The sequence below is a fragment of the Crocodylus siamensis genome, chromosome 7 (genome assembly GCF_052110815.1).
Source record: "Crocodylus siamensis isolate JL-2025a chromosome 7, ASM5211081v1, whole genome shotgun sequence".
Classification (NCBI taxonomy): domain Eukaryota; kingdom Metazoa; phylum Chordata; order Crocodylia; family Crocodylidae; genus Crocodylus; species Crocodylus siamensis.
The window spans coordinates 606,601-634,397 of NC_143401.1; the positions used below are offsets into that span (position 1 = coordinate 606,601).

The 27,797-nt window shown below is 54.4% G+C and overlaps 1 protein-coding gene across 4 annotated transcripts in view; it reads right to left on the reverse strand.

The window, feature by feature from the left end:
- The window catches only part of GRIK3 (glutamate ionotropic receptor kainate type subunit 3), a 168,152-nt gene extending 142,834 nt beyond the window's left edge, over positions 1–25,318 (reverse strand). For all 4 annotated transcript variants that reach the window (XM_090056718.1, XM_090056715.1, XM_090056717.1 and 1 more), the window contains exon 1: positions 25,113–25,318. In XM_090056718.1, coding sequence (XP_089912844.1) covers positions 25,113–25,227 — 115 coding nt within the window. In that variant the 5' untranslated portion in view covers positions 25,228–25,318. The remainder of the gene's footprint in view (positions 1–25,112) is intronic.
- Between the last annotated feature and the right edge of the window lie 2,479 nt (positions 25,319–27,797).

Below are 27,797 nucleotides of genomic sequence, written 5' to 3' on the forward strand. Positions count from 1 at the left end.
ACTGAAAGGCATCAACCCTCAAAGCGTTCGGCCTCGCACAATAACAGATTGTGTGCAGTTAGCCTTAGAAAACGAATGTGCCGGCTCGTCCGGGAGACTGCTGAGCATCCATCACTAGCCAGCCTTAAATAACAGCGTGCAGAAGTGTGCATAATTAGCGACACGGGAAATCTAAACAATTAAGCGGCAGCACGCTAAGGGGGCAGAGAAGGCAGGTTTCCTTTTCCTAAACTTCAAAGTATGTTTTCCTCCATCCTTTCCTCTCTGCCTCCGCGCCGAGGCCTTGTCCCCTGGCTCAGCTCTCCGAGGTCCGGCTGTTTCGCAGGCAGCTCCCTCACCTTGGGTGATGCTCGGCCTGGTTTCTCTCCCAAATCTCCGCATCCTTTGTTCTGCCTTGCAAAAGGCATTGCAGGGGCTTTGCAGCCCTGCTCCCAGGATAAGAAAGGGCTCCTCCGCTGAAATCTACCCTGATCCTCTGATTAGATTTAATGGCAAATGAAATGCAACTGTCGAGCCGAAATGGGGAAAACAGGATTTTTACGAGACGCCATATGCACCGTGTTAATGGGCTTCTCGTAAACCGTGCCTTGCCTGCGCACGGTCCAGGGAGCTGTCACATCGCCGACCTGTGCTTATTTTATCTGCCTACAAAAGGAAACAAGAACATCAATTTTCTTTGGGAAAACCGAGGCTGCCATTTGTCAACCTGCTCAGTTCTGCAGTTCGCTGCTAAAGACCAAGTAAAGGCCCCGGAAATGGAAGTCTGTGGAGACCAACTCGGGAGCACGGCGGTGGCTGGGCACTGTGTGGGCCGTGGGAATGGCACGGAGGACATTTTGCAAGACCCTTCCCAGCTGCTGCAACCTGGCTAAGTCCTTTGCTCCCGCCTTTCTGCCTCCAGTGCTCCTTTACGGCTTCAAAGCGACACCCCCGAGATGACGCGAGGGCCTGTCGTGGCTGAGAAGCCACACACATTCCCTTTGCATCTGCAAGATCCTGTTGCCTCCAGAAAAGTTGCATGCAGAGTGACATGTTGCTCGTGAGACAGCCACGCAAGTTAAACCATCGCAGGAGCCACCTCGTTCTTGCTAGGACAGCATTGCCCAGTGGCCTACGCCACGCACAAGGAGGCAGGCCAAGCTCAGAATCCAGGTCATGCGGCAGGGTAAGTGTTGGGGGAGAAAAGGAGAATTATTATGTCCATTTTACAGCTGGAGAGACTGATGCACAGAGATGAAGGGTCTGACTTGATGCCGCTGAAATCAGTGGGATTTTCCCTAGGCGTGCTATCAACTTTGAATGAGGACTGGCAATCCCGTGGTGCTTCTGTTCCCCGGGGACGCTTGTGTTCCCCGGGGACGCTTGTATTCCCCGGTGCAATGCTTGAGATCCACATAAGGGGCCTGTCACAAAGCTGGATGCTGAGCCCAGCTGCCCTAAGGCCTGGTCCTCTCTCTCATCTCTGGAATCAAAGAGTTGCATTGGAAAAAAACAGAATAAATAAATAAACTTCGTAATACTTGAGTGACTGGCACAGAAATCCCACCCCCCTGGCACACCCCCCCTGTGACTTCATTTGGATGCCAGGCTGGTTACGGACCAGGAGCTTGCTGCCACGAATTAACCTCATGGCGTGGCCTGAACAGTCCCCGGACACTTCCAACTGAAAAGGTTGCTCTCATTTCAAACATGCCGGAACGACACCGAAGTTTCCAAGAGAGAAGGCGCTTGCTCAGCTGCCTGTGCCCCGCGTGGGAACGGAGCGGCTCGCAAAAGTCCCACGGCTCCGACGCGACATCCCAGCCCTCGTTTCACTGCCCACCGTGGTCCCCTGGTGCCGTGACGGCCGCTGGGACGCCGCCCCTCGAGCACGAGGAGCGGTGCCGCGGTGCCTTCCCCTGCAGCTCCCAGCACAGCCAGTGGCCCTCTCCGCTGCCACTCCAGCAGCCCACGAGAAAGACCAAGCAGCCCTAGCCTGTGGGAGCTCCAGGATCTGGAAGGGATAAAGCAGCGTGGAGGCCCCTTGGCCAGCTCCCTCCCCCCGGTCCTGGCTGCATTCAGGTCTCCTCGAACCAGGCGTCAGAGGCCTCGCCGGGCAGCTGGGAGGTGCGTGCAGCACTGATCTGATTGAGTTGGGCTTTCTTTTTCCTGCAAGGGGGGCAAGGAAACCCCCGTGATACGGCGGCACCCCAAATGCAAGCCCAGCCCCTCCGCGCTCGCACGGTGCAGACGCAAGCCCCTTGGAGAGCGACTGCGCCGCGTCAGAGAGAGATCACGGGGATCTGACTAGAAAGGCAAATGCTCTGGAGCGCCTTATAGTCGCCTTTTTAATCGTCTCAAATAGGGAGTTAATTGGGATGTAATAGAATACGCCATTGTATGTTCGTTAAATACCAAGGGATTATTAAGAGCATATTTTTTAAGGTTTTACAGCCCCGCACCTCGTAAACAGTTGTTAACTCTCAATAAATAACTTTCAAAATCAAAATTAAATAAGCCGTTAAGCATATTTAAGGCACTTGATTGTCAAGGCGCCGGGAGCCAGAGCAGCCCTGGCTGCACGCTCAGCATTTCACTGGCTCGGCAGAGCACTGCCTGCTCCCTCCCTCGGGAGAGACCCCGCAGGAGCCGTCCAGAGGCCGCTCTCAAGGGCTCGCTTGTCCTCCACGCTCTGAGACGCGGCGCTGCGGTCACCCCGGCTTCCTAGGTGGGGACCTGTGGCCCAGAGGGGCTAAGCAATTCGCCCAAGGGCACATAGAGAGTCTGTGGCAGAGGTGGGAACGCACCGAGCACCGGGCTGGGGGTACCGCTCCGCTGTCATGTTGTCAAACTGCCGGAGTGCTGCTAGCTAACTCTGGCGCTGGTCCCGGGGCACGCTCACGTCCCCGAATTCATCCCCCAGGCGATAAGCACTTCGAGGCACATCCAGCAAGACACGAGAAAGGAGGCCGGGCCTTCGGGCGGGACGAGGAGGATCTCAGCTGGCGCCGGAGCAGGCAGCTCTCGCCTGCGTCTCAGCCAGGACGGCTTCTTTTTTTTATTTTTGCCAGGTAGCATTTGGAGAACAACAAATGTAATGATGCCGGTAACCATGACGATGAATAATTTAGGAACCACTTAACCTTTCCGTGGGGGTTGATCCTGAGCCGCCTGCTGCTGGCTGCAGCCACGGTTTGATTTCAATGAACAATCAACGCATCCCTGAAGGCGACTGGGCAAATTGCCCTTCTCCATTAAAGGATTAAGCCTGGCGGCTTGCGTTTGCCTGGGCCCTGCGCGGAGAGCGTGTCCTCCAGACCCGGGTCAGGGCAGGAAACGCACGGGGCGCAGCTCAGCGCAGGGACGAGGCCCTCATGCAGCCCGCAGCTCACGGTCCGGGGAGCGCGGTGCTTTCCCGGCGGGGTCAGGGAGGCATCCCACAAGGCTCAGCGAAGGGGGGGAATGACCGTCTCTTGTGAATCCCTGGGCCTCGGCCGGCTGGGGGGCGCAACCTCGGAGCCGCACGCGAGGAGGACACGTGCATGCGGGGCCGGTTCACGCATCAGGTGTCACCTGAATAGGGGCTGTTCTCCCCCGGGCACCTCTGGGCAAGGGAGGACTGAGCAGCTGGTGTGCGCACGCGTGTGCAGGCACCTGCTGCAGAAGGAGGCATGCAGACCCCTGCGCAGTTAAGACCGAGCAACCCGACAGCCAGAATGAGCTGTGGTCATCAGAGGATGCGCTTCCAGCAGGCACAGACGTGGGGCCGTTACCCGACTGGCCTGCTCCGTGCGGTGCGAGCAGGAGAGCCGGGCTGTGCAGGGGCTGGGACCAGCTCGCTTGCGGGGGCTGCAGCTTGCCCGACAGAGGCTTGTGAGCTGGCCCTGATGCCCCCAAACAAATCCCTTCCCAGGCCCAAGGTAAATCAAGGGAGACGGTTTTCAGTCCCGGCAGACGGGAAAGGAAAAGGCCCCGTCGTGTCCGTGTTCCCGCCCTCTCCTGCCGGGACAGACCCGCAGGTAACTCGAAAGGGCATTTCTCTTATTAACTCGTATTTGTCCGTGACACGCATAATTATGTCTGGGAGATCGCTGCCACGTCGCGCCGCTAGCAAACAATGCAGTGGAAAATTCAATTTGCGGAAATGCGGTAAACGTGACATTTGGGGTCAGAGGAGGGGGGAGTTCCTCGCTCCCATCGCAGCCCGCCCGGGCGCGCCGAGACGCTCCGCAGGACGCGGGGGAACCACCTGGGCTGGGGTGCGTGGCTGCCCGGGGCGGCGTTTCCACGCGCTGTCTGGCGCGTAGACGTAAAACACACCCACGCCGGCTGGCACCAGCTGCAGCTGATCTTGGGGCTGGCGCTGGATGCTACGGGGGTGCCGCCCTGCTGGTGGATGGCAAGTGTGCGAGAGGGCTCAGACCCTTTCCACGGGCACTTGCATGCAGCCAGAAGCCCTGCCAGGCGGGTGGGCTGCAACCCCACGGCGGCTCAGCGGCACGGTCCTCCTTTAAGCTCCTCGTCAGCTCCTACGGGCCCCTCCCAGGGCACGGATCCTGCGTCCCCACTGGGCAGTCCGGCTCCGGTGCTAGTGCCTCTCGCCGTCTGTGTCACAGCAGCACCGATGGGCCCTGCAGCCAGGCTCCGCTCGCTCGCCTGGGACGAGACTGCCTGCCCCAAACACCTTCCCCCTAAGCAGAGGGGACTGACAAAGATCAAAAGGGTCGTTGTCCCCATTTGACAGATGGGCACCGAGGCAGGTGCGACTGCATGATAGCCAGGGCTGAACACGAGGTTGCTCCCAACTCCCGAGCCGCAGACCGTCTGCACTGCAAACATCTGTGCTCCACCCTAGCCGTGCGGGATGCCCGGGTGCATCAGTCCCCGGCCCGTCTGCAGGACGCGGGGACCTGGCCCAGGCAAGCAGGCTCCCTCGCCAGGACAGACCCCTGGGAACCGGCCCCCACGCCTGAGCTGCGGGCCCCTCTCCCGCTACGACTGGCGCTGGTGCCTCCTGCAAGGCGCTCCAGGGGCTGCAGATGCAAAATGCCATTATTACTGTTGCTTCGTGGTTTCCTTGCCCTTTTTTTCTGTCTCTTGGGAGTCCTCCATGCTAAACACGTTCCCAAAGCCAGTGACCGCTGTGGAGTGCAGCCGAGCTCTCCAGCCAAATGCTGCTCTCCATGGAGAAATGTTGTTATCTATTCAGGCATCAGCTAATGAGAAGACAACTCTTACTACAGTGCTTCAGAAGCCAATGAAAGGAAAAAGCCCTCCCTGTACTTTCTGAAGTTTCCTGTTCCTTCATTAAAACATAAATCAGCCAAGCTAATCCACTCAGCTGCATTGCTGAGCATGTAATGCTAGCGGAGGAACTCAGATATCAGAAATCTGCACCCGGTTACACTGTAAAATTAATGAGAAACTGTTGAGGAACGTGAATAATCAGTGTTCTCCATTAGATTCATAAAGCAGTGATGGTTATAGCAGCCTGAAGAACAGAGTCAGCTCATGCCCCCACCCATCAGCAACTCGAAATCAGTCACTGCTAATGTCCAGTGCTTAACCCTTTAACAGAGGGATTACTCTCCACAATAATGACCCATTTACAGTTAATTATTGCTACTATGAATTGAATGTGATCACTTAAATCAGCAGTCAGAATGCAAAGAAGTCCAGGCAGCGTCGCTGCAAAAGAAAAATCATTAGTTCCCCAGTGAGTTTACAAGTCATTTTCCACCAATAAAAATGCAAAAACACATTTGGTTGGACAATGATCATAAATAATCCTGGGGCAGGGTTTTTTTCCCCAAGAGCCACAAGTCCACTCCCTTGATGGCGAGGTTTATTGCCCTGCTTTCTCCGCGCTCCCTTTCCAAATGCAGCTGTCATAACAATTTACGAATTACAGTCCTGTTGGCATAAACATTCATAGTTCATATGGAAATGGGTTTCCCACCAACACTCTCAAGGCACAAAAAGCCATCTAGCCACACAAAGTGACCTTAAAAATGCAGTCAAAAATATATATATCTCAAACCGGCAGGCGAGCTCCAAATACAGAGGGCCGAATGATTGGAAAAGGAGCCCCGGCCAAATCTATTTGAGAGGCAGTTCAGTGCCTCATAGGCTGTGTAGCCAACATGGCATTGTTTTAAAATGATAAGTGGTCTGGCCCAGCCTGATGTGACCTTTCCAGTCCTTTAAAATACAGGAAAACTACTAAGTGTTTTGTTTGCCGACACCAGCTACCGAGGGAGGTGATGGCTGCATAGAAAAGCCGGAGGGAAGCAGGCACTTGAGGTCAGGCATTTTAGTGGCCTTGAGCAAATTGAATTTCTCTAAAAATAGACAAGACCTCAGTGGCCATTTTGGCCATGCATGCCTGCAGCACGCTGCAAAGGGTCGTGCCGGCCTCTCGACCGGCAGCCCGCCTCCAGAGAAAGATAACCGGAGGGAAGCGTGCAGCTCAAAAGTGGCTAAATAAATTAATGGCAAGGAGCCAGTCAGCTCATTAATCATGATTTTTATACCCACTGAGCCACTTCAGCCACTTATGTAGCATCTTGCCTAGTTCCTGTTCCTTAATTTGAGGCCAGTGGCCCAGAAAGTTTGCACAAGTAGGAAAGTTATTTTCCTTCCACTGTAACCCTGCAAGTCCCTGCACCAGAAGTGCAGTCAGACTGCATGGTAAGCACGTCTCGCATCAGCCAGCCCATCCTTTTCTCAGCCCTGGCTCAGAGAATAAGATTTCTCCCACTGAAAACTTGTCAAACTTTTAAGAGATTAAAAATGAAATCGTTCTCAAATTTAAAATTGGCAATTGTTTTGTTTTCAACCAACCACACCTCAGGATTCTCCGAAAAATTCAAAACTTCAATTATATTATTATTATTACAATTAATAATAATTTGGATGCTTATCTTGCTGGGATCCTTTGACTCCAGCTGACTTCCTGCCCATGGGGCAGGGGCCCAGACTTGATGATCTTGCAAGGTCCCTTCCAGCCCTAATGTCTATGAAATCTATTGAATCTATAATAACAGCATCATCATTATTTACTAAAACTTGTATCTGACACTTCTAAAAAGCAGCCCCATTTTCTCCCATGCACCATATCCTGCATTTTGAGATGCTAGAGCAAGAGGCACTGCAGGACCAGGGGCAGACAGATGAGTCTTTTAATACAGCTATTGACTGAGGTTCAGATGGAAACTGTGTTGGCCCAGCGTGTCCCTGCCTCAGCTGGAGCCTAACTACGTGGCCATGCCCATGCCCACAGACACTTCACTGCACTGCACCACGCAGGCCCCAGGCCCCGGGGAGCTCCTTGGCGCACCTGCCATCGCAACCCCGACCCGCTGCCCGGGTCAGCTGCGCACTCGAAGCTAGCACAGCACCTCCCTGGTAGGGGGTTTGCAGCCACGGAGGTTCACCAGAGAAGCAAGCCCGTCTCTAAAGGGATTAAAAACCCAGGCCAAGAACAGGAGAGAATAGGATCCAGCAGGAAACCTAGCAAGAGGAAGCAAGGCCTTCCTCCTGCAGACCCTGTGCAGGTCCCTGTGAGAGCCCGGGCTGCCTTATCCCACCCCACCAGAGCCCCCGGCACCCCCATCGCTGGAGAGCCGGGGGGCCCATCGCGCAGGCTGTCCCTCCGCCTCCCGTGGTGCTCACTAGTCCGACGGCCGGCGCGCGTGGCCTGGGCCACGTCTTCTTTGCATTGGTGACCTGAGAAGAAACGGCCTTGGGCAGCTCGTCCGATCTCGCCCTCTCTCTGGCGTGTTCAGAACCGATCAGCATGGCAGAAATGCGCCCGTCCCTGCCCACGTGACTTGGCTCGTCTTGTGAAGAGAAAGGAACAACTGTGGCCAATATATCAACCCAGCTACTGTTAATCCTTTTCTATTTGCCCTGCATCTCTGCACAATAATCCCGACCAGCTGCTAAGGAAGCCTGTGGATCCAATTTATTCTTTCAATAGGAGAAAATACAGATTGTCCAAGACTTAAGCTGTATTAATTTCTTCTCTCCACTTTGGAGGCTGGGGCTTGAGAAATAAAGTCCAGGTAAGCTCCAGAATGAGGATCTGAGTGGAAGGCATTAAGGGAGTTACAATAGAAAGGGAGAAAAGCTATTATTTAAGCAAGACTAAATGGCACACCACATCTGCCAAGGTTAAAATCCCAACAACTGTCATGTGGCTTTCTTGTGGCTTTTTTTGTGTGGTTCAGCTCTTGTCTCCTACCGGGCAGGGGCGGGGAAAGAGTGTCATATTCTTGGAGAAAGAGAGAAATTTAATTAGGTTAGAAATGCCTCCAAAAAGGACTAAAATTAAATGTAAATTCATAATGTAAAGCATTCTGGATAATGATATGCAAATCGGGATGGGTTACAGAATTTAGTATGCTATTGCTCTCCCTCTAATTGGAAGAAAGGGATCCAGCCACCGAAGTCTCAGCACTCAAAATGCAAAATAGTTTTGCAGAAAAGAAAGAAAAAATATTTCATGTTCCTCGGCTCAAACCTCAAATAACCAGCACCACATTAATATTTTAAAAATGAAGCCAATATTAAGATTAACTAATCTTCAGCAGAAGAGTCTATAAATAAATGGGCATGCATAGGAAACCAGTGATGCCTAATGGAAACCATCAAGGGGCATGAAACCAGAGATGACAGCAGACTGGGAGGTCATCATTTATGTTTGGGATTTGCACATGCAACTTCCTTCAATTTAAGGGTAAGCGTGTTTGATCAAGAAGGAACCTTTACTTCTTGACCGCTGATCAACTGCGGCTTCACTGGTGTCATGCAGTCCTCTGTGGGATGACTTTCACCCCCACAAAGGCCAACACAGGCCTGTACCCCTCACTTCCTTTCTACCTAGGAGAAGGTTTACAATCTTTGCATTCTCCTGTGCCTGGTGAAGGGTGCCTGTGCCTGAAAGCTTGCAAACAAAGACGAATTTTGCAATTATCTAGTTGGTCTAATAAAAGATAGCACCTCTGCCAGAAGGTCTGATTCCTTTTGTACTCCTCCTGGCATTTAAAGAGCAGCAAAGGCCTTGCACTGGCCCCTGACAGAAGGGAAAATTCCCACTTGGTGATGTGATCGGGACCCTCCCCAAAGCCAGGACACTCTGAACCAAGGTCTCCAGCCATTAGGAGCCCGAAGTCTGGCTGTCCTGGCAGCGAGGTTAGATTTGGGCTTCGTGCCAGACACAAGTAAACTTTTGGCTCTTTCTTTTTGCCATGGGCTTGTTTTCAAAAGAACTAAAAACATGCAGGTAAAAGGACAAGCACGGAGGGGACGGAAAAGCTCTTGCACACTGCTGCAATGGCTGAAGTGTGGGTTTGAGGGCACAAGAGAAACAGACTCTCTCAGCAGAGAAATACTGGTGTGACGCCCCTCAGCGCTAGGGGCTGACTTCTCATTTTCTACCTGTGTCCACCCAGGTCACGGGAGAGGTTTCCCCCCGCAACGTCACAGGATGCCACTTCCTGTGCCGCCTCGAGGAGGCAGGCTGCTCCCTGAGGCTGCTCAAATTCTGGGTGGGAGCATGAATCGTTATTTTCCCTCTGCCCGAGGATGTTGGGAAATGAAGACGTAGCATTTCCCTTGGGTTTTCCCCATAAAACGCAGAGAAAGAGGACAAACTATAACCCCCAGGAAGGTCCCAATCTGCTGCAGGGAGCTGCTTCTCTGCAGAGAGCTCCTGCTTTTAAGTTTTAATTATTTCCTGACAAGGAATAAGTGTTTCCAGGCCCACGTGGCCAAGACAAATATTACACCGCAGCAGGAATCCTTAGCATTTACGCACTCGGGACGTTGCACACATTCGAACTCGTGCCCGGGGTCAGTGGATTAGCCAAGGGAGGTGCTGGTCTGGGAGCAGGTGGATTTGGGCTTTCTCCCACCCATGCCGGCACCATTAGCAAGCAGCGCCTCCTCGCAGCACCTCTCCCCTCCAACTCGCCTGCTCAGCCTGCGATCTATTTGGGGCAGAAGCTGCTTATTGCTACCGCTGGGCCCAAGCCACCACAGTCATGCAAACGGTCCAGAAACATCCTGTCAACCCTATTCCACTGGCAGGAAGACGGACCCAGAAGTGCAATTAAATGGCTTGTGTTTCCAGGTGGCCTTGGGCATCGTGGCGGTGGGCGTAGCAGCAAGGCCCATGTGGCTTGATCGATGTTCGGTTCATCGCACAAAATCCTGCTGTCTGAGCAGAGCTGTGCAAAATGACCCGGGGGCCCATGCCGCGCACAGTGGCACTTCCAGCGCTGCGCCAGTGCTGACTCCCCCAGCAGTGCAGAGGCACAGAAGTGCATGGGGCTGCACGGCACAGCGGTGCACGTGCGCTGAAGCAGCGGCTGGGGCTGAAAAATAGGTCCTAGGTCAAGTCAGTGGCGAAGACTAACTCTGGCTTGTGGGGCAGATGAGCTGAAATCAAAGCAAGAGAAAGAAGCACGCGGGACCCCTTGATCTACCACCACTTTGCACGTGTGCCCGTTCGGTTATTTCCTGAAAGGGGCTCGTTCTCACGGTTGGGATAATCCTCCAAACATCGTGGCTGGCATCCAGATTTAGCCTCCACTCCAGATGCAGTGCTCCCTCTTGCTAGCCAGGAAGAAATGCTGATGTATTTGCACATGGATTGAAGCAAATGCACAGCTTGGGCACACGCCGACTTGGAGCTTGTATTTTTGCATTTTGATTTTTGTGAGAAAATGTTGACAGAGGCTTTTGCTTCTTTACCAAAGGATGCTTTTATTTCCTCAGAATCTGTGTCAAGCTGCACTGGGAGGTAACTGGAATCCAATTAAAAATGCACACAAAACAGCATTTTAAATGGGGTTTTTATTAATTAAATAAAAAAAAACATTAAATGTGCCAGATATCTAAGAAGAGAGAAGTTTATTAAATGTGTTTTACATTTAAAAGTTATTAATTTGCTGGTCAAAGAAAGCATTGCCTACAGCTAGTGAATAGGCAGATTTATTTCTGGTCATCACTCGCTGAAGTTTCAAAAGGTGTTTGGAGACCTACTGGGATTGTTAAAAGGTACCAGAGAGGTAAAGTGCCTAATTCCCACTGAATTCAGCCACCCTGCTCAGGCACATCTGAAAACCCCCAGGTATCTTTCTGCATTTTTAGATGTCTAGGTACCTTTGAAAATCTGTCCAATCCTCTTCAAGGGTTTAGAGTCACCAGATCTCCCACCTGGCTTTTAATCATAGACTGGAAAAGGAAAACATGATTTTTTAGCTCTCAGTCAAGTCCTCAACTTTCAGTGAACTTGTTAAGATGAAGAAAATATTTTCTCTGTACCAGGCAGCTAACATGAAGCCAAAAGTAATTCAGACAGAAGCCACCCTGAACCTAAAGTACTAACACTTGGGAAAATGAAAATATAAATACCAACATTTATTGCTAAAACTGAAAACCAGAGAGATGCTCAGTGCAGCATTTAATATTGTGACCTGCATAGAAAACATGAGTTAACTTCAGCAATCAAATGTTGTCTCTGATTGTGTGTGTGTGGATATGTATATGGGTAGCTGTATAAGAAAAGGAGTAACTTTTAATATTAAAATTTGAAGAGGGCCCAGTTATCAGCATTTTTTTAAAATTTAAATGAATTGTAATTGTTGTAAGTTTTAAAATCTAATGTTATGCCATGGAAACCTATGTTTAAGGCCCAAACAGATATGTTGTTTAATGTATTTAGTTGATCTGATGATAAATGATGGATTTTTACCACTTCCTCGAGGGGACAAGGGCAAAGCGGACCCTCTGGAGAATGAGGCGTGACAGCTGGAGCCGAGCTCCCAGGTCAGGCAGAGAAAAGGGAGGCTGGGCCAGATGCAAACCAGGGTGGGAGAGCAGAGAAGAGCAAGCTGGATCATGGGTTGCACCCAACCCCCTCTCTCCCCACACACGTGAGCAACACTGCAGCTGATTATATGCCCAGATTTATCCGTGCACCTTCCTGTGCATCCCTCTGTGCTTAAAAATGTCTCACTGCCCTTTGCATTATTGCATTGCCCTTTACGCGCAGACTGCATAAGCCTCTCACGTCCTGTAAAACTTGCAAGGCACAATATAACACCGCAGGTTCCCTGAATGCGCCATAAACAACACCCACCGGAAAGAAGCAACGCAAAAATGAAAACTTCATTTGCTCCAACAAAAATATTTTGCTCCAACAAAAATATTACAAGATGCTGGATGAAAACGCACCCACACGTACCCTTAAAATCACAGGGTAGATAGATTATCTGGCACTGATGGATCACTTTAATGTATTAGGTAGATAAGGAAATTGATTATTCCATAAATCAGTGTCTGCACTGTGAATCCAGAGGTAAGAGAAAGACAGGCAAGATATTATTATAAATCTGGGCTCGGGGAGGCAAGAAGCAGCTCACGCTGGTGAGGTTAATCATTACGTATCTTCTGTGACATGCCCTGGGAACGGATCCGGGGTTTCGGCAGTGTTAAGTCAGAGACATTCCCTCCCACCGCACGTATCCTGCCGGCGCCCAGTTACACAGCGACTGCTCTGCCCCTCCGCCCACAGAGGATAAAACCCGTGGGATGCAGCAGCACGTCTCTGCCTGGGAGCTGCTGGGCTGGTCCAGGGAGGTCAGAGGAGAGCACTGAGATGGGAGATGCTGCCTGACCCCCCACCCCAATCCTTCTTCCAGACCTGGAGACCAGGCCTGATGCAAAGTCTAGGGATGCCCATGGAGAGCTCGGTGTTTATTTTCTTGGACTTATGGTCAAGTCCAGGCCTCCTTGAAAGCATCGCATGGAGCCGTGAGAGGGGCTCAGAGATGCAGGCTCTCGGGCCAGGTCTCAGCGCTGCAACGAGGATGCTCGTGTCTGTACCACCAACAGCAGCCGCCCCAGACGGTAGCAGGCCTCCCGGGGGCAGAGGGACGGAAAAAAAGAAGCAAGCAGGAAAAAGCAGTAGCAGTGAAGCAGAATAAGTGGCAAACCCAATGAGAGAGAGAGGATGGGGAAAATGCAGGAGGAACTGGGTCGGGGAGCCCATTTTCACTGCTGGGATCCAGCCAAGAGCCCTCTCCCAATGGGAGCTTTGCCCTGCGTGACCACAGGGTCTCTGCCGCCCGACATGGACGGCGCTGGGCTTCCTCGTGCTCACAGGGCTGTCAACACCGAGCTTGCTCCTGCTTCTCGAAGCAGGGGAGGAGGAGAAGGGCTTTCAAACAAACCCACGCAAGGGTAGTCTGCATTTAAAGAGCTCTCTGGACATGCAAATGCCTTATAACTGCATTAATAAATTATAGCAAGAGCCGAGGTAATGGGCGTAGTTTAAAAAGGAAATATCTAATGGACAGATGCTTTTTCAGGGGAGAGTGGGGAGCTCTTAATGCTGTGCCTGGAGCCAGGGGGAGGGAATTCAACCATCTAGGCCAACTGGTGCTGGCACGGTGCACGGCTTGGGGACTTGTACAGCCTCCCGGTCACATCCCAATGCCATAAAGCCCACGGCACAATCACCTCTGAATCAATCTAGACCAGGACCAGGCCGGATCCTGCTCGCTCTGGCTGCTGCCCCGTGTGCAGGGAGTGAGGGCTGGGGTCACCATCCTGCCAGCCCCGTCTTGGCGGCCTGTGCAGAAAGCAGCAGGTGAGGCCGGAAAGGTCAGGAAACTCCCTCCTCTCCAGGTCTTGCTGCAGGCAAAGGAGACTGGGGCAAAACCGAAGCTGGGGACCCTGACACGGGACCCTCCTCACCATAAAACCCCTTTCTTCTCCACGGCCCGAAACCTGGACTCTGTCGCCAGCCCAGATGCTAGAGAGCTAACCAAAAAAACCCATCTCAGTCTCTTGCTATGGCTTAAAAACTGCCTTTGAGCAGTGGTCCTCAACCCTTGCAGACTCGAGGCACCCCTCAAAGTGCCAGCTCACAGTCTGCGCTCAGTTTTTGGTGACAGAAATACAATACAGCAATTTTTCTGTTGCAGACAACTCAGAAAAACCACCCCCGAGCAGCATGGATTTAATACCACTGGATTCCTGTTTGAAATCGCCAGGTTGCTCTTGTGAAGCTTTGCACCCCTCCCAATGCTAGCAATGCGGGGCACCCTTGAAAGGATCTGAGCGCACCCCTGGGCCTGGTTGAGGATCTCGGCCTGCAAGACACAGAAAGCAAGGAAAGGTTTCAGCGCTTCGCCCTTGCGCTGCAGGACAGGCAGGCGGGGCGCGCTCGATCCCCGGTGAGACACGGACGAAGGCATTCACATGTAACAGAAGCACCCGCATAACTTAAAGGAGAAAATCCCTTCTCTAGTGGTGGGACGACTTCTTCCAAACCCGGCAAAGCAGCTCTGCTTCGCTCCCGACATTCATTTTGCCCAGGCTAAAGTGCAGGCAGGTGCACAGCCCACCTTGCAGGTGCAACCTACACCTGCCTGAGGAGCGCCTGGGCCTGGAAATCTACTCTGGAGCCCTCTGCTAAGCACACGCTGCGAGCATTCGTTCTGTTGGTAATCACATCAGCCCAGCTTTTAACATGCTGCTTCTGTTGCAGCCAGTGGAAAAATCGCATAAGCCTATGTACCAAACAGCTGCAGGATCGAGCCGAGAGAGGCTTCTCTCTCCCAGGCTCGGGTGGGATCTGAAATTACTGCGGTGACTTATTTCCGAGCGCTTGGGATTCGCTGTAAAACATAGCGGGCACATTTAAGGCTCGGTCCCCGTAGGCCGCCATAACTCAGCTAAATTTGAGAGTTATTCCATATTTTATTTACTGCTGCATCACGAGAGACAAGGAAGAGACAACAGACATCTATTCATTAAACTGGAGAGACAACAGCCGACAGCAGACACTGGTCCTCTCAGCAGGCTGCACTTCCAGGCCTTGAAGAGTTTGGTTTTTCTTCTAGCACAGCTGGTGTTTTTAGATGCCTTTATATTCCCATTTATCTCGGTGCAGGCAGGCGAGCTGGGAGAGCAGAGCCTTTCACCCCTCGCCCCTGATTTAAATAAAGGACATGCTGTAGCGATCGAGTGTCATTACCAACTAATGGCTAACCAATGGCCTATGGAAGATGAGTCGATGGCTTCAGTCCTGTTCTCATTGGACATCATAAACCACCATTATATCACAAACCGCCACCACTAATGAACTCTCCTAGAGCTGGCCTCTGTGCATGTCGGAGCGACGCATCGATCCAGCTCCACAGGCCGCCGTCACGTGCCCAGCGCCGCAGACACAGGAGGCTCCTCGCGCGTGCCAGACCCCCCGGCCGTGCCAGCCACGTTCAGGAAGCATCGAAAGCCTCACCGAACCGCAAGCATTTGCTCCGATTGCACTGAGGCCCACGCTTTCCTGATGCCGGAGCTCCCCTCGAACCGGGATCTGGGGGAGCCGCCCCGCACCGCGGTGTCCCGGGGCCCTGACCCGGCGCTTTCTCCCGGCACCGGATCAGCGCCTCACACGGCTCGGCGCCTCGCTAGTCTGAGATGCCGGAGCCAGCTTGCGCTGCAGGCGGGCGGATGCCTTCTCCACGGCTCTTCTGCTCCTTGTTTCATTGAGTTGAAGCCCAGCCGCCCGATGCGGATAAGCCTGGGAGGAGCCCACCTCGGGTGACAAACCTCCCCTTCTCCGGCGCAGCTGCTCTGACAAACTGTCCTGCTCGTTCGACCACGAGCCACGGCCCAGCTCCCTGCCCCGCCGGCAGCGCCTGCTGCTTCCCAGACGGGCGCTTTGCAGAGGCTGGGACCGCGCAGGGAGGGTGCCCCAGGCTCTTCCCCCCACCCTCTTCGATGGACGGATGTGTTTCACATGGCATTGATTGCCAACCGCGGGGGCACGGCTGTGCCAGGATGCCCCACTGGAGAGCAGGCTCTGGGGGACCATTATCCTCAGCCTAAAGGGCTCCCGGGTTGGTTTCTAGTTTCCATCTTTCATAGTTAGTCGGGTCGGAAGGGACCTGAGCAGATCATCCAGTCCGACCCCCTGCCATGGCAGGAAAGAGTGCTGGGGTCAAACGACCCCGGCAAGGTGTTCATCTAACCTCCTCTTAAACACCCCCAGGGTAGGGGCCAGCACCACTTCTCTTGGAAGTTGGTCCCAGACCCTAGCCGCCCTGACCGTGACGTCGCGCCTCCTGATGTCGAGTCTGAACATGCCCTCTGCCAGCTTGTGACCGCTATTCCTGGTCGTGCCTGGGGGAACAGGGACTCCCCCAATGCCTGCTGGTCCCCCCCTGACTAGTTTATAACAGGCCACTAGATCCCCCTCAGCCTTCTCCTGTGGAGGCTGAACAGGTTCAGGTCCCGTCGCCTCTCCTCGTAGGGCCTGCCCTGCTGCCCCCGACCATGCAAGTGGCCTCCTCTGGACCCTCTCCACGCTGTCCACATCCCTCTTGAAGTGCGGCGCCCAGACCTGGATGCAGTCCTCCCGCTGCAGCCTGACCAGTGCCGCATAGAGGGGGAGGATCACCTCCCTGGACCCGCTCGAGATGCGTCTGTGGATGCACGACAAGGTGCGGTTGGCCTTCCTGACCGCGTCCCCACACTGCCGGCCCATGTTCATCTTGGAGTCAATGATGACCCCCAGATCCCTTTCCGCCTCCGCTGACGAGGGGAGTTCCCTAACCTGTAGGTATGGTGCCGGTTGTTCCTCCCGGGTGCAGCACCTTGCATTTCTCGGTGTTGAATCCCATCCTGTTCTCATCCGCCCACCCCTGTAACCTGTCTAGGTCTGATTGCAACCTATTCCTCCCATCTGGCGTGCCCACATCCCCTACATCTTAGTGTTGTCTGCGAATTTGAACAGGTGCTTTTTACCCCCTCGTCCAAGTCACTGATGAAGATGTTGAGCAGCGCGGGCCCGAGGACCGAGCCCTGGGGGACCCCACTGCCCACGTCCCTCCAGGGCGAACATGACCCGTCCACCACCAGCCTCTGGGTGCGGCCCTCCTGCCAGTTGGCGACACGTCTGACTGTGGGGGTGTCGACACCACAGCCCCCAGTTTCTTAATGAGAAGGGGGGGAGAGACAGTGGCGAAGGCCTCCGCAAGTCCAGGAAGACGATGTCCACTGCTCCCCCTGCGGCTAAGGGTTTGGTGACCTGGTCGTAGGGGGCCACCAGGCTGGTCTGACAGGACCTGCCCCTAATGAACCCGTGTTGGTTGCCCCTGAGCATAACCTCCCCCCCGGCCCCTCGTGGACGTGCCAGGATAACTCTCTCAAACAGCTTGCCCAGGATCGAGGTAAGACTGACTGGCCTGTAGTTCCCAGGTCCTCCTTCCTTCCCTTTTTGAAGACGGGAAGCACGTTGGCCTCTCCCAGTCCTCCGGCCCCACACAGAGCCCCACGAGTGCCCGTACAGCCGTGCCGGGGCCCCGCAACGACCGCGGCCGATTCCCGCAGCACTCGCGGGTGGAGATCACAGAATCACAGAAGCGGGGAGGGAAGGGACCTTGTAGATCTTCAAGTCCGACCTCCAAATTTTTTTTTTCTTAATTTTGGGGCAGGGCAGATCATCCGGACCCACTGATTTGAACACGTCCAGTCCCTCCCGACGTTCCCTGACTAGATCCTCACTAGCCCTTGGCCTGGGTGCGCCTCCCCTGGGGCTGGGGGGGCCGATCCGGTCCCTGCTCAGGAACTGCGCTGGGTGCCCAGCTTTAACCGCCAGCTGGTTGGAGCTGGGCACCCAGTGCATTTTCACACCCCCGCCCCTCTAGGGTTGAGCCGAAAGCCATCCCGCTCCCCGGGGCCACCCCTGCTAGCTACCTGCCTGGATGCCGGTGGAGGGGAAGGACCCATAATGGAAAACCCGGGCCCGGGGCTCCACTTTCTGTGTGACGCAGCTCTTTGCATGCTCTTTCCACTTCGCGGTGCCCTCCGCTTCGCTGGAACAGCCACTCCAGCCATGCAGTCGCTACGCCGGGTCCCTTCCGCAACAGCGGGCTATGCTGGGAATTGGTGTTTTCCTCCTGCTTTCTTTTCTTTTCTTCTCTCTCTCGGCAGACTAAGCATTGGCCCCAGATTACTTCCACCGCTCCCAGAGGATTCCTCCTCCTCTCACTATTTTAAACAGTGTGTGCACCAAGGGAACAGTCTCTTCTCATGCTCTTCCTTCCCTGCCTGACAATTTTCTGCACACAGCTGGATAAGCCACTCCCCGGCCCTGGGCTCAGAGCCTGTCCACCACCTTCCCAAGGGCTCTGTCCTCCCCTTGTCTGGGTCTCCAGCATCCTCCGCCACCAGCAAAGCACCCTGCAAACAGGGCTGGGTCTCATGCTCCCAGGTGCATTAACATCACCCCCATCTTTGCATTTTGCAGCAGGAAGCACTGAGGGATGAACCGCCCCTTCTTCGTGCACAATAATTCACCTGTGCTGTGACCCCCCCCTCCAAAGGGCCCGTGCATTCAGGCTCATATCACAGCACTGCTCCTCGGGCAGTGCCAGGCATTGCACAGAGCAGGTCAGCATCCTCATCTCCATTTTACAGGTGGGGAAATGCCGACAGAAAAGTGAAGCAAATTGCCCAAGGTCATTCAGTAGCAAATACAAGGGGTGGAACCGCAGCCCCAAGAGCCCCCAGCCCCGACTCTCCCCGCTGCCCGCCTTGCTGTTGCTCCTGGACATCCGCGTGTCCGTGAGCAAGGCCACCAGCGCAGACGCCGCAGGCTCCGAGCCCCCCGGTCTAGCTCCCCAGTCCGATCTCCGCTTAGGAGTTCAGAGTCCACCTATGATTCCTGCTTCTCCTTTTCTAGGTCTGGGGTGGCAGGGTGGGAGCAGATGAGAAACGAGCCCGACGGCCCAGGGAGACTCGGACAAGTGTTTTCCCTGCCCCTCCGGCTCATCCGGAAGTGCAAGTGCCCTAATCCAGCCACAGTGCACAAGTCACGGTGTCAGCCCTGGGTCCATTCCCCAGCTGTGCAAGGTGTGTCCTGAGCTGCCAAGAAACTTTGGCCCATCAAGACACTGTAGTCACATATCCCAGGCCAGCAAAGCGTTCAGTCTGCTCCTGCGCTGCAGGGGAGCCTCGAACAGCACTGGGCAAGGGAGGAAGAGGCCGTTATCAACACGGTATAAAGGAAGCTGCAGCCTGTTTTCCAGCCCATAAGCAACATGGGCAGAGAGCAGAGACCCCCTCGCACGGCGTTTGCAGGCTGGACAGGTCAGGTCCTGCCGTCGTTACCAGCTGCTTCAGAGGAAGGCGCAAGGAGCAGGAAACCGATGCTGAGAGGGAGCCAGCCTCTGGGATGAATCCCTTCCCGCTCCCACGAGTCCCGAGCTGGCTCGTGCCATGGAAGGAGAGGGCGTGCAGCTCTTCCCAGCTCGTGGTCCTCTCTGCAAGCCACATGCCTGTGCCCACCGCAACACGGTGCCAGGGTCTGCCTCTCTGGGGCCACGGCTGTCCTCGTGCAGGGCTTAGCACTACGGGCCCTCACCCACGACAGTGCTAAGTGCTGCATGGCCTTTTGGTAGCGGACGTTTGCACGGCTGCTCCTACTCCCGATTTTGCACAGGCTGAGGAGTGTGGGGGTGCACAAAGAGAAAACCCAAGCTAAGTCACGGAGTCGTTTGTGACACCGTTGTATTAAGCAACGTCTGAAAACGCCGCAGCTGTGTATTCAAGCCCAGACACCAAGGAGTTAGACCAGAACATGCAGCACTTCCCCAGGCCTGAGGATCTCGGTGCACCAGGAGCTGTTCCCCGAGAAGCCTGGGTTTCATCCGACATGGGAAACATCCGCGTCTGCAAGGAAAGCAAACTGGCGCGGAGGCGAGCATTCGTCGCTGCGCAGCGGCAGCTCTAGGCACTGCCAGCAGCGGCGGGGGCGCGTGTGGTGTGCAGGTGGAGGTCACGCGGGGCCAGGGTGTGGGGAGGTGGCGGGGAGACCAGAGGAGCCCAAGCAGGATGACAGCACGGCAGGACGGGGCCTCTCGTGCCTGCGTGAAGCGCTCCGGCCGGATGCGATTTCACGCGCAGGGTGACGACGGCCACCTCCCCGCTGTCGTCACTGCGCTCCTGCTGCGGCGCCCCGAGGCCCGTCAGGCGCGGGCTGTCGTGCGAGCGCTGCACCAGTGCGTGGCGAGGCAACCCCGCCGCGCTGAGCTGACGCCCGGCGGCGCGACGGATCGCCGAGATGGCTCCTGAAGTCAGGACGAGCCGGAGCGGATGCAGGGTCTCAGTAACTCAGACTCAAGTAGGACGAGCTTGCTCTTCAAGCGATCTGCTCCAGCAAAACCCCTCATCCCTCGCTCCACGCTCACTCCATTTGGCAACGCTGCCAGTAGCACACATTTTTAACCTCATTTTCTGCTGCTGAATTCTTCCCGTTTGCTTTTTTTTTTTCCCCTTTCTACAGGGCTCTGCTGCTTCCTGGCTGTTATCTGCAGCACCCAGAGAGTCTAACCAGTGCGTTTAATGAAAAAAAAAAAAAGAACCTGTCTAGACTGCCTCACATTAAACCTTTGGCCAACAAGAGGGAGAGAGAAGATTGCACAGTATTACAGAGACGGGAAATGCAGTACATTGGATTATTAGGCTTAATGCTCAGTGCAAACAGTCTGGGATTGTGTTCGATACCGCTTCCATCCGAGAGGCCGGCTTACTGGCCCTTCCATGCAAATGGCTGGAAATTAGCAGCGATACAAGACGGGCGCCTTCTGCAAGTGGGAGAGAGGTGGCGAGAGAGAATTTCCCCCGCGTCTAATATCTCCCGAGCCGTAAACGGAGACGCTGCCCTCTGCTGCTACTAGCAAATGAGCAGGACCGATAGCAGCCTGCTGCTGCCTGCCTGGCAATATTGTGACAGCGGGTTATCACGGGGAAATTGAAGGCATTTAGTTGTCTTAATTTAATGTAATTTCTTATCTGTACCCAAGAAGCACTCGGATTACAGAAAGGATAAGAAGAGATGACTTTGCTCCTGGCCGGGTTGGTTTTAATTCTGTCCTGTGCATTACTGAATCAAGAAAGCTTTTAAAAAGTCCTCTCGTAAAATCAAGCTTTAACTAGCTCTTTGCACGCACAAAAACACCAGCCAGAAAAGGACGTTAAGTTAAAATACAGCCGGGGGCAACAAACAAACAGAAGTACCGATCCAGCCTCCATCACAAGGGCCTTTAGGTACCAGGTTTTCTACCTTCTTCACTGTTCAGTGCTGAATGGTGAAAATCACCCGCATGCCGGGAGGCCGCACAAAGCCTGTGCAATGCACCATTTAAATCCTACACAACTCTCCTGAGCTCCCCCCGCGTGCAGAGGCTGACGGGTCAGCACACACGGTGCCCATTTCGGTAAACCAAGAGGCAGGGCCAGCTACCCCCACGCGGCCGGTGCCCCTCTCCCCACGATTCGCTAGGGTCCCTCTTTCAGTTCTGCAGTTCGGTCCTAATTTCCCATGCAAGGTTCTCCAGAGGATGCCGAGATCAAATAATTAGACTTTCGTGAGATAAAGAGGTAACATTGTTATTCAAATGTATTCAGAATTAATTTAGCACCACGCAATTTACACTGCCGTCCTGCCATCCGGCTGAAACGACGAGCCTACTTTCTGTCAGGTGAAGGATCTTGTAACCTGAAATAACGGGACCAGCCACGGTCCTGGAGACACAAACGGAAATGCAGAAAGAGCCACCAAGCCAATACAGAGATTTAAGGGGAAAAAAAACCTCACAGAAAAACTTGCTTTAACTTGCAAAGTGCAAATGCAAACAAGAATGCCACAAAAATCCCTTGGGATGGAGGGGCTGCCCCTCCACCAGATACGGGGCCCAATTCTGATCTCATGCATCCAGGTGTAACCTGGCAGCAACTCCATTTACAGCACAAGTGCGTCAGAATTGGAGGCAGGGCGCATTTTGCAATTAGCCTGGCATTGACTAACTCATGCTAACTCAGCCAGGTGGAACTCGAGTCTCATTTCTTTGTGGTTAGACCCCAAATTGAAGAATAAAAGGGCTGGGATCTGTGCAGTCAGGTTGCCTGAAAGGGAAGAGTCCTCAAATGAATGGTTTCTAAGGCTGTCTGCTGGTCCCAGGTGGCGGGAAGCCACTTGTCTAAAGCTATTTTCTTCCAGGGGGGAAGAAAACATATTGATCTTCATTCAGCTCCTGTCTGCTCCTACCCAGTGCTGTTTCATCGCATCACCGGTCACCGAAATAAATTTCTCATTGTTTTACTCTCGGCGATTCCCAAACTCAAAGACAAGTGTTCATGCCCATTTGGTTGCAGTTACGCACTGTCACAGGCTCCGGAGACTTTCCAGAGAGCGTGGGCCCGGTCCTAATCTCCTTGGCTCTGGTGGCAGTCAACGGGCTCGCTCGGGTGTAAAACCTGACGGAAACCAGATCCGAATCTGGCCCGACGTGCACGTGCGGAGCCGAGAGAAGCTTATGCACGATTGCAGTGCCAATAAAGGGCGTGCCCGACCTCTGCACGGGAAGGGCGCGTGGGGCCGGTCTCGCCAAGGGCCAGGCGATGCCCCGCGCGGGAACCGCTCCGGGGGGCCGGGGGCCGGCGCCTCCTTGCGACGAGGCAGTGCGAGCCCAGCCCTGCCCGCCCGCAGTGCTTCGGCCCGGCCCTCCTTCCCTTCCCAGCCTCGGGCTGAAAGATTGCTCCTAACTATTAATGGAGCAGGAATAGCATTCGCCCTGCCTTTCCGAGCATCCCCTCCCGCAGAGCCCGCGGCTCCCCCCCAGGCCCAGCTGGAGCTTTCCTTTCACCCAGGAAAACCTCTCCCTTCCTTCAGGGAGTTGTTGCGTTTTGCTTTGGTTTCATTTTTTTCAAATTAAACTCGACCCGGTGGAACTGAGAGGCTGGTTTAGACTCAAATCCCAGACAGGCAATAATAAGCCCTAGAAAAGCCGATCGCACAGGGGAGGATAATTATGCACAGAATTTGTTTTCTACGTATTCATATAAAATAATCAATGATCATTTTTTTCACCCAGACTGCAATCCAATTTGCCTGTTTTCTGTGTTACTTGCAAATCACCCAAACAATCGATGCCCTGACCTCTCCTTCTGGCAAACACAATTTAAGAGGAGACTGAAAAAGAGACAAAATCCTAGAACTCATCTATCTGAGACTGCTGGTTTTACGGCTCAGCTGGGGCCTGATCCCATCCCCGGTTACTTCCGGGAGGTAGCAGTGGGCCCTTTTGATAGTGCTCAGAGTATTAGACCCTGTAGCAAGAAATACAAAGGGAGATGTATTCTTGGGGGTGTGGGGTGGAAGGGAAGGATGAAGAAAAATGGAGGGGAAAGTGAAACCTTGTAAATATTCAGGAATGCAATGAAATCGGTACCACGCGACGCTGCCCCCGGTATGCCAAGCAGACGGGACATGCCTGCCCACCCTGGGGGGGTCAGGGAACCACAGATGAGATGAAAGCAGAAGTCCAGGAGGCCCAAGACATGCAGATGCTGCATTTCCGTATCCCAGTCCTGCTCTCCGTATTCACACGGGGCCCTGGTAGGCGCAGCAGGACCCCCCCGCTCCCAGCAGCTGCTGGACTGAGCCCAGGACACGCATGCTGTGGGCACGAGGTCCCGACAACACTCGAATGCAAACAAAAGCACGAACCAACACATGCGAACGTGAGAACAGTGCAGCCACTGTCCCTCCGGCCTCTCTGGGAACCCGCCCGTTCATCACGTACGACGCATCCCCCTGGACATTTTGGTGGGAAAACCCATTTCTGGCCAGTGTCTGGGGATGTGCCGTGCTGTGCCGCCGTGGCAGCGCGTTTGTTAGAAGCTGCAACGGCTGGAAACGCCGCGCGTGACATCATCCCAGGGACGCCGCTTTGCATCGTGACAGGCACGAGCCGCCGGCGTGACAAGATGGCATCGAGCGCGTATCTGCGCAGCGCTGGTGAGGGGCACTGCTCCTCGCACATTGCCTCTAAAGGAAAGGTTGGCTCAACCTGCTGCTTAAAATAGCTCGATTATATCCGCTTGGAAGCAGCCCGGCTTCGCCACAGGAGGACCCCCGTGTCCCCGATACTCACTGCCGAGGGCAGCGCCCACCACCAAGAAGGGCCGCACCGATGACGCCCTCCATCAGGGTCTGACAGCATCCCAAGCCCTCGTCCCATCGCCATCGCTACACAGCACGAGCCAATCCTACACCCGCGCCGTTCCTCTGGGGTTGCGATAGCACGACTGGAGCCGAATCCGGCCCTGTGACTGCGCATACCCCCCGCTCGGGGTAATATTTGAAAATGCTCGGTGAACGGCCCAAAATTTAAATAGCTATTGAAAAAGCCTCGGGAAAAAAATAATTAATAAAAGAACTAATAATTGCAATAAAAGGCATACCTTTTCTGCATGTGTATAAATAGATGTATAAAATATACACGTGCGTTTCTGTATGCGTCTATCCACACACGTATATGTATGTATGGAGAGTTCCTGGCTTTTCCTTTCCTCAACATCTACTTTGCTGGCGCCATTTGAAAGCAAGCTAGCCTCAAAATTGGCCCGTTTGGTTTGTATCTGATTTTTTTAACTGAAGAAACAATATCTATTTACGTGCTTCCCGTGTCCCAATTTAGCCTATTCATTAAAAACATAATTCGAAAGCCCACGTAGCTCTGCACGAAGTGCCAAGCGAATTAACGCAGCGAGAGAAATTTCTTCTTCCAGGAGAAGCCCGGCGCCGGCTGTCAGAGGACACGGCTACAGCCTTCCCCCGGCCTCCTCGCGACGGCTCCGCGCCCGGCAGCGGTGGAAGAAGCACCCGCACCGCGCGTCCTCCGGCCGCTGCCTCGCGGGCTTTCGCTCCCCCTTTCCACCAAGCGGCCGGAGCTCGTTTCTGGCCCGACACGCGAGGGCGCTGGGGGTGCCCCTGCGCCAGCCCCGCTGCCCGCAGAAGGGGCTTCCTGGGCACCGCTGAAGCCGGGCCCAGAGGGTCCCCAGACAGGGCTACTTGCAGGGACACCGCAGAGCAAGTTTCAGGCGGCCCTCCCTGCCCGGCCCGGCCCGGCCCGGCCGGCGCACCCGGAGCACGTCCAGCCCGGGCGGGGACAAGGCGCCCCCCTCCTCAGCGCGGCAAGCGAGCGGGGCCGGGGCCGGGGCCGGGGCCGGGGCCGGGGTGGGGGCGGGGGCCGCCGCGTGCCTACCGATCCGGATGACGTGCGGCATGCCCTGGGCGCCCCGCATCCAGGCGGCGCAGCACAGGAGCCCGGCGCAGTACTCCACCAGCAGAGTCGGCGGGCAGCGCCGGCGCTGGGGCATCGTCCCGGAGCGCGAGCGGCCGCTCCCTAGGGCCGCATGGTGCTGCCCGAGCGCCCGGCCGGAGCGGCAGCACCTGCGGGCGGCGGGCGGCGGCGCGGGGCGGGGCGGGGCCGGTCCTGCCTCCCGCCCCCCGCCCTCCTCCTCCGGCTGATGCGATCGCGGCTGCCGCCAAGCGCCGGAGTGGATCTTGCACGCGCACACGCGCGCCGGCGGCCCGTCGGGGCGCGTCTGCCCGCCCCGCTCGTCGGGACGACGCCGGCACACGGGAGACCGCGGCGCGGACCCGCCCCCGCCCGCGCCAGACAGCCGGCTCCCCCGCCGCTGCACCGGGCACCGGGCGGCCCTTGAGCCGCCGCTGCGCAACAGCACAGAAACGGGACCGCTCACAATGGACGTGGCACGTCCCAACAAACTGAATGTCAGCGCGCTGTCGCTGGCGTCCGAGGCTGTGCCCGGGGAGCGCGAGGCAGCCCGCGCCGGGGCCCGGGGGGCGCAGGGCCGCCGCCGCGGGGATCTGCGGCTCCTTCGTAACATGGCGCCCTTGGGCCGCCCCCGCGGGGGTAGAAATGCGCGGTGCACAAACAGAATGGTGCCGCTGCAGGCATTCATCATTTCTTTCTATATTCGTAACCAGACAGGCTTGCAATGTCCGAGCACAGGACACTTTTATTTATACGGAGTAAGAGTGCCATGCTCTTTCCTAACTTACCAGGAGCACGTTATGGTACATTAGAAACTCCCACTACATTGTTCTTACTGTGACCATACCCTGTAGCCAGGGCTGTATTTCTTACACAGGTGGGGCCTTGGCGCTCGGTACGTATTGTGTTGCTGATATACCTAAACATTGCACTGCCCTCTCACCCAGAAGCAAAGCTACAGATTTACAGGAGCCCTCAATGCCCTTCATTTTAATGCAAGGCTTTTATTTTCAAGTATAAAAAAAGAGCTGCTTACAAAAGAGGACAAAACGTTGAAATATTTTTATTAATGTCTAGGAGGGGGGGAAAAAACCCTGTTGATCAGCTAAGGACACTTTCAAATAAGATTCAGGTTTCAGAACAGTGTGGGAAGGATGAGCCTCATGGAAAGAGCCATGATATAAGCCCTTCGAGCTCCAGGATAGTCTTTCCATGCTAATAAAGTCAAAAGAGAGACTTAAAAAAATAGCTTTTAAACGAGTTCTTTTGAATTAGCCATCTCCACATGTATTTTGTTTAGATTTATATGCATCAGATATAATATAACCACAATCAAGGTGAGTTATGAGGCCCAGGGCTCACATTACTGAGATTCATGTGCCGAAGTCCTCGGAAACAGTGCAGAGTGCGTATGCAGGATTTGGCAAATACAGATTTCTGGGACTTGAGTGCCCTCTACCGAAACCTCTTCGGCTATCCGTTAGGTTTGACAGCGAGCACCTGATTGATCGACTTGCTCCGTCACACTCATTCCTGCTGGCACGTCCCTCCTTCCCTCCCCGGCTCCTTTATTCTTCACAACGTTGGGTTTTCATTCCAGCATCTTTGGAAACACCCCACGGCTTTTTAAAAAAGGAAAGAAATGAGGGGTTTGGGTAGAGTACAGACAGTGTGGCTTTGGGGGCAAGCTGGGGGGTTATTCGTGTTTTGATTTTGGTTGGCGGTGCGTGGGGCTGAGATGACGCAGAGAAGAAGTTGGACCTTGCGCTCCAAGACCTCGCCGTCAGTATTTAGCACTTACGCTGTGGCAGCAGGATCAGGCCTTGCTGTATTAGGCACTGTTAACGCGTGCGGTAAGAGGAGGGTGCTGCCCCACAGACCTCGCCCCCTCGGGTTTCTTTGTTCAGACAGAGAAGGACAAAAATCACACTTCTTTCTCGAGACGTCGCGTGTTAATGGGAGGACTGTGTTTCTCCCCTCGCATCGCTAGGGCATGAATGGGAATGGGATTTTACTGGCGCTTGTGAACTGCCATGTTACTGCATATGCCACGAGACTCGGGACAAGCAGTGCTTTCAGCAGTTGGCATATCTTGCAGACGACCCCCCAGCCCCCCAGTACCACACAGAATTAAGGGCTTGGACAAGTTCCAGCAGCCTCTCTTATGTTTTGTAAAAGGTTGCGGGGTAGTAAATGCGCTTCCTGTTGCATTAGGAAACTCAAAGCAGCACCATCATTTGAAAGTCAAAAGGAGACTTCCCACATCTTAGATTTTTGTCAAGTTTATTCTCACTAGATAATTTCCTGTAAATTTGCCAGGAGAGTGTGTTTTGCAGCAGAGCCTACAATATAAAGTCATTATTGTGCCGCTATCTAGGCAGACTAGACACTACAGTGAGGGGGGAAACCATGATTTTACTGCAATCTGTGTTACAGCAGTCCAGTATAATACCCCTAGAAGAATTGATGCTACACTACACTGCATCCATTTGTATGGTTGCATACTGTGGTGTAATAGTCGGTCTGAAATGTACCCACTTGTGCTGAATACGTTATTGTGAAAGGAAGGGAAACACACAGCGAGGACGCCGGTTGCTGTCAGGCTGGAGATCTGAATTTCCTCTGCACAGACTCTGAAATCAGGAAGGA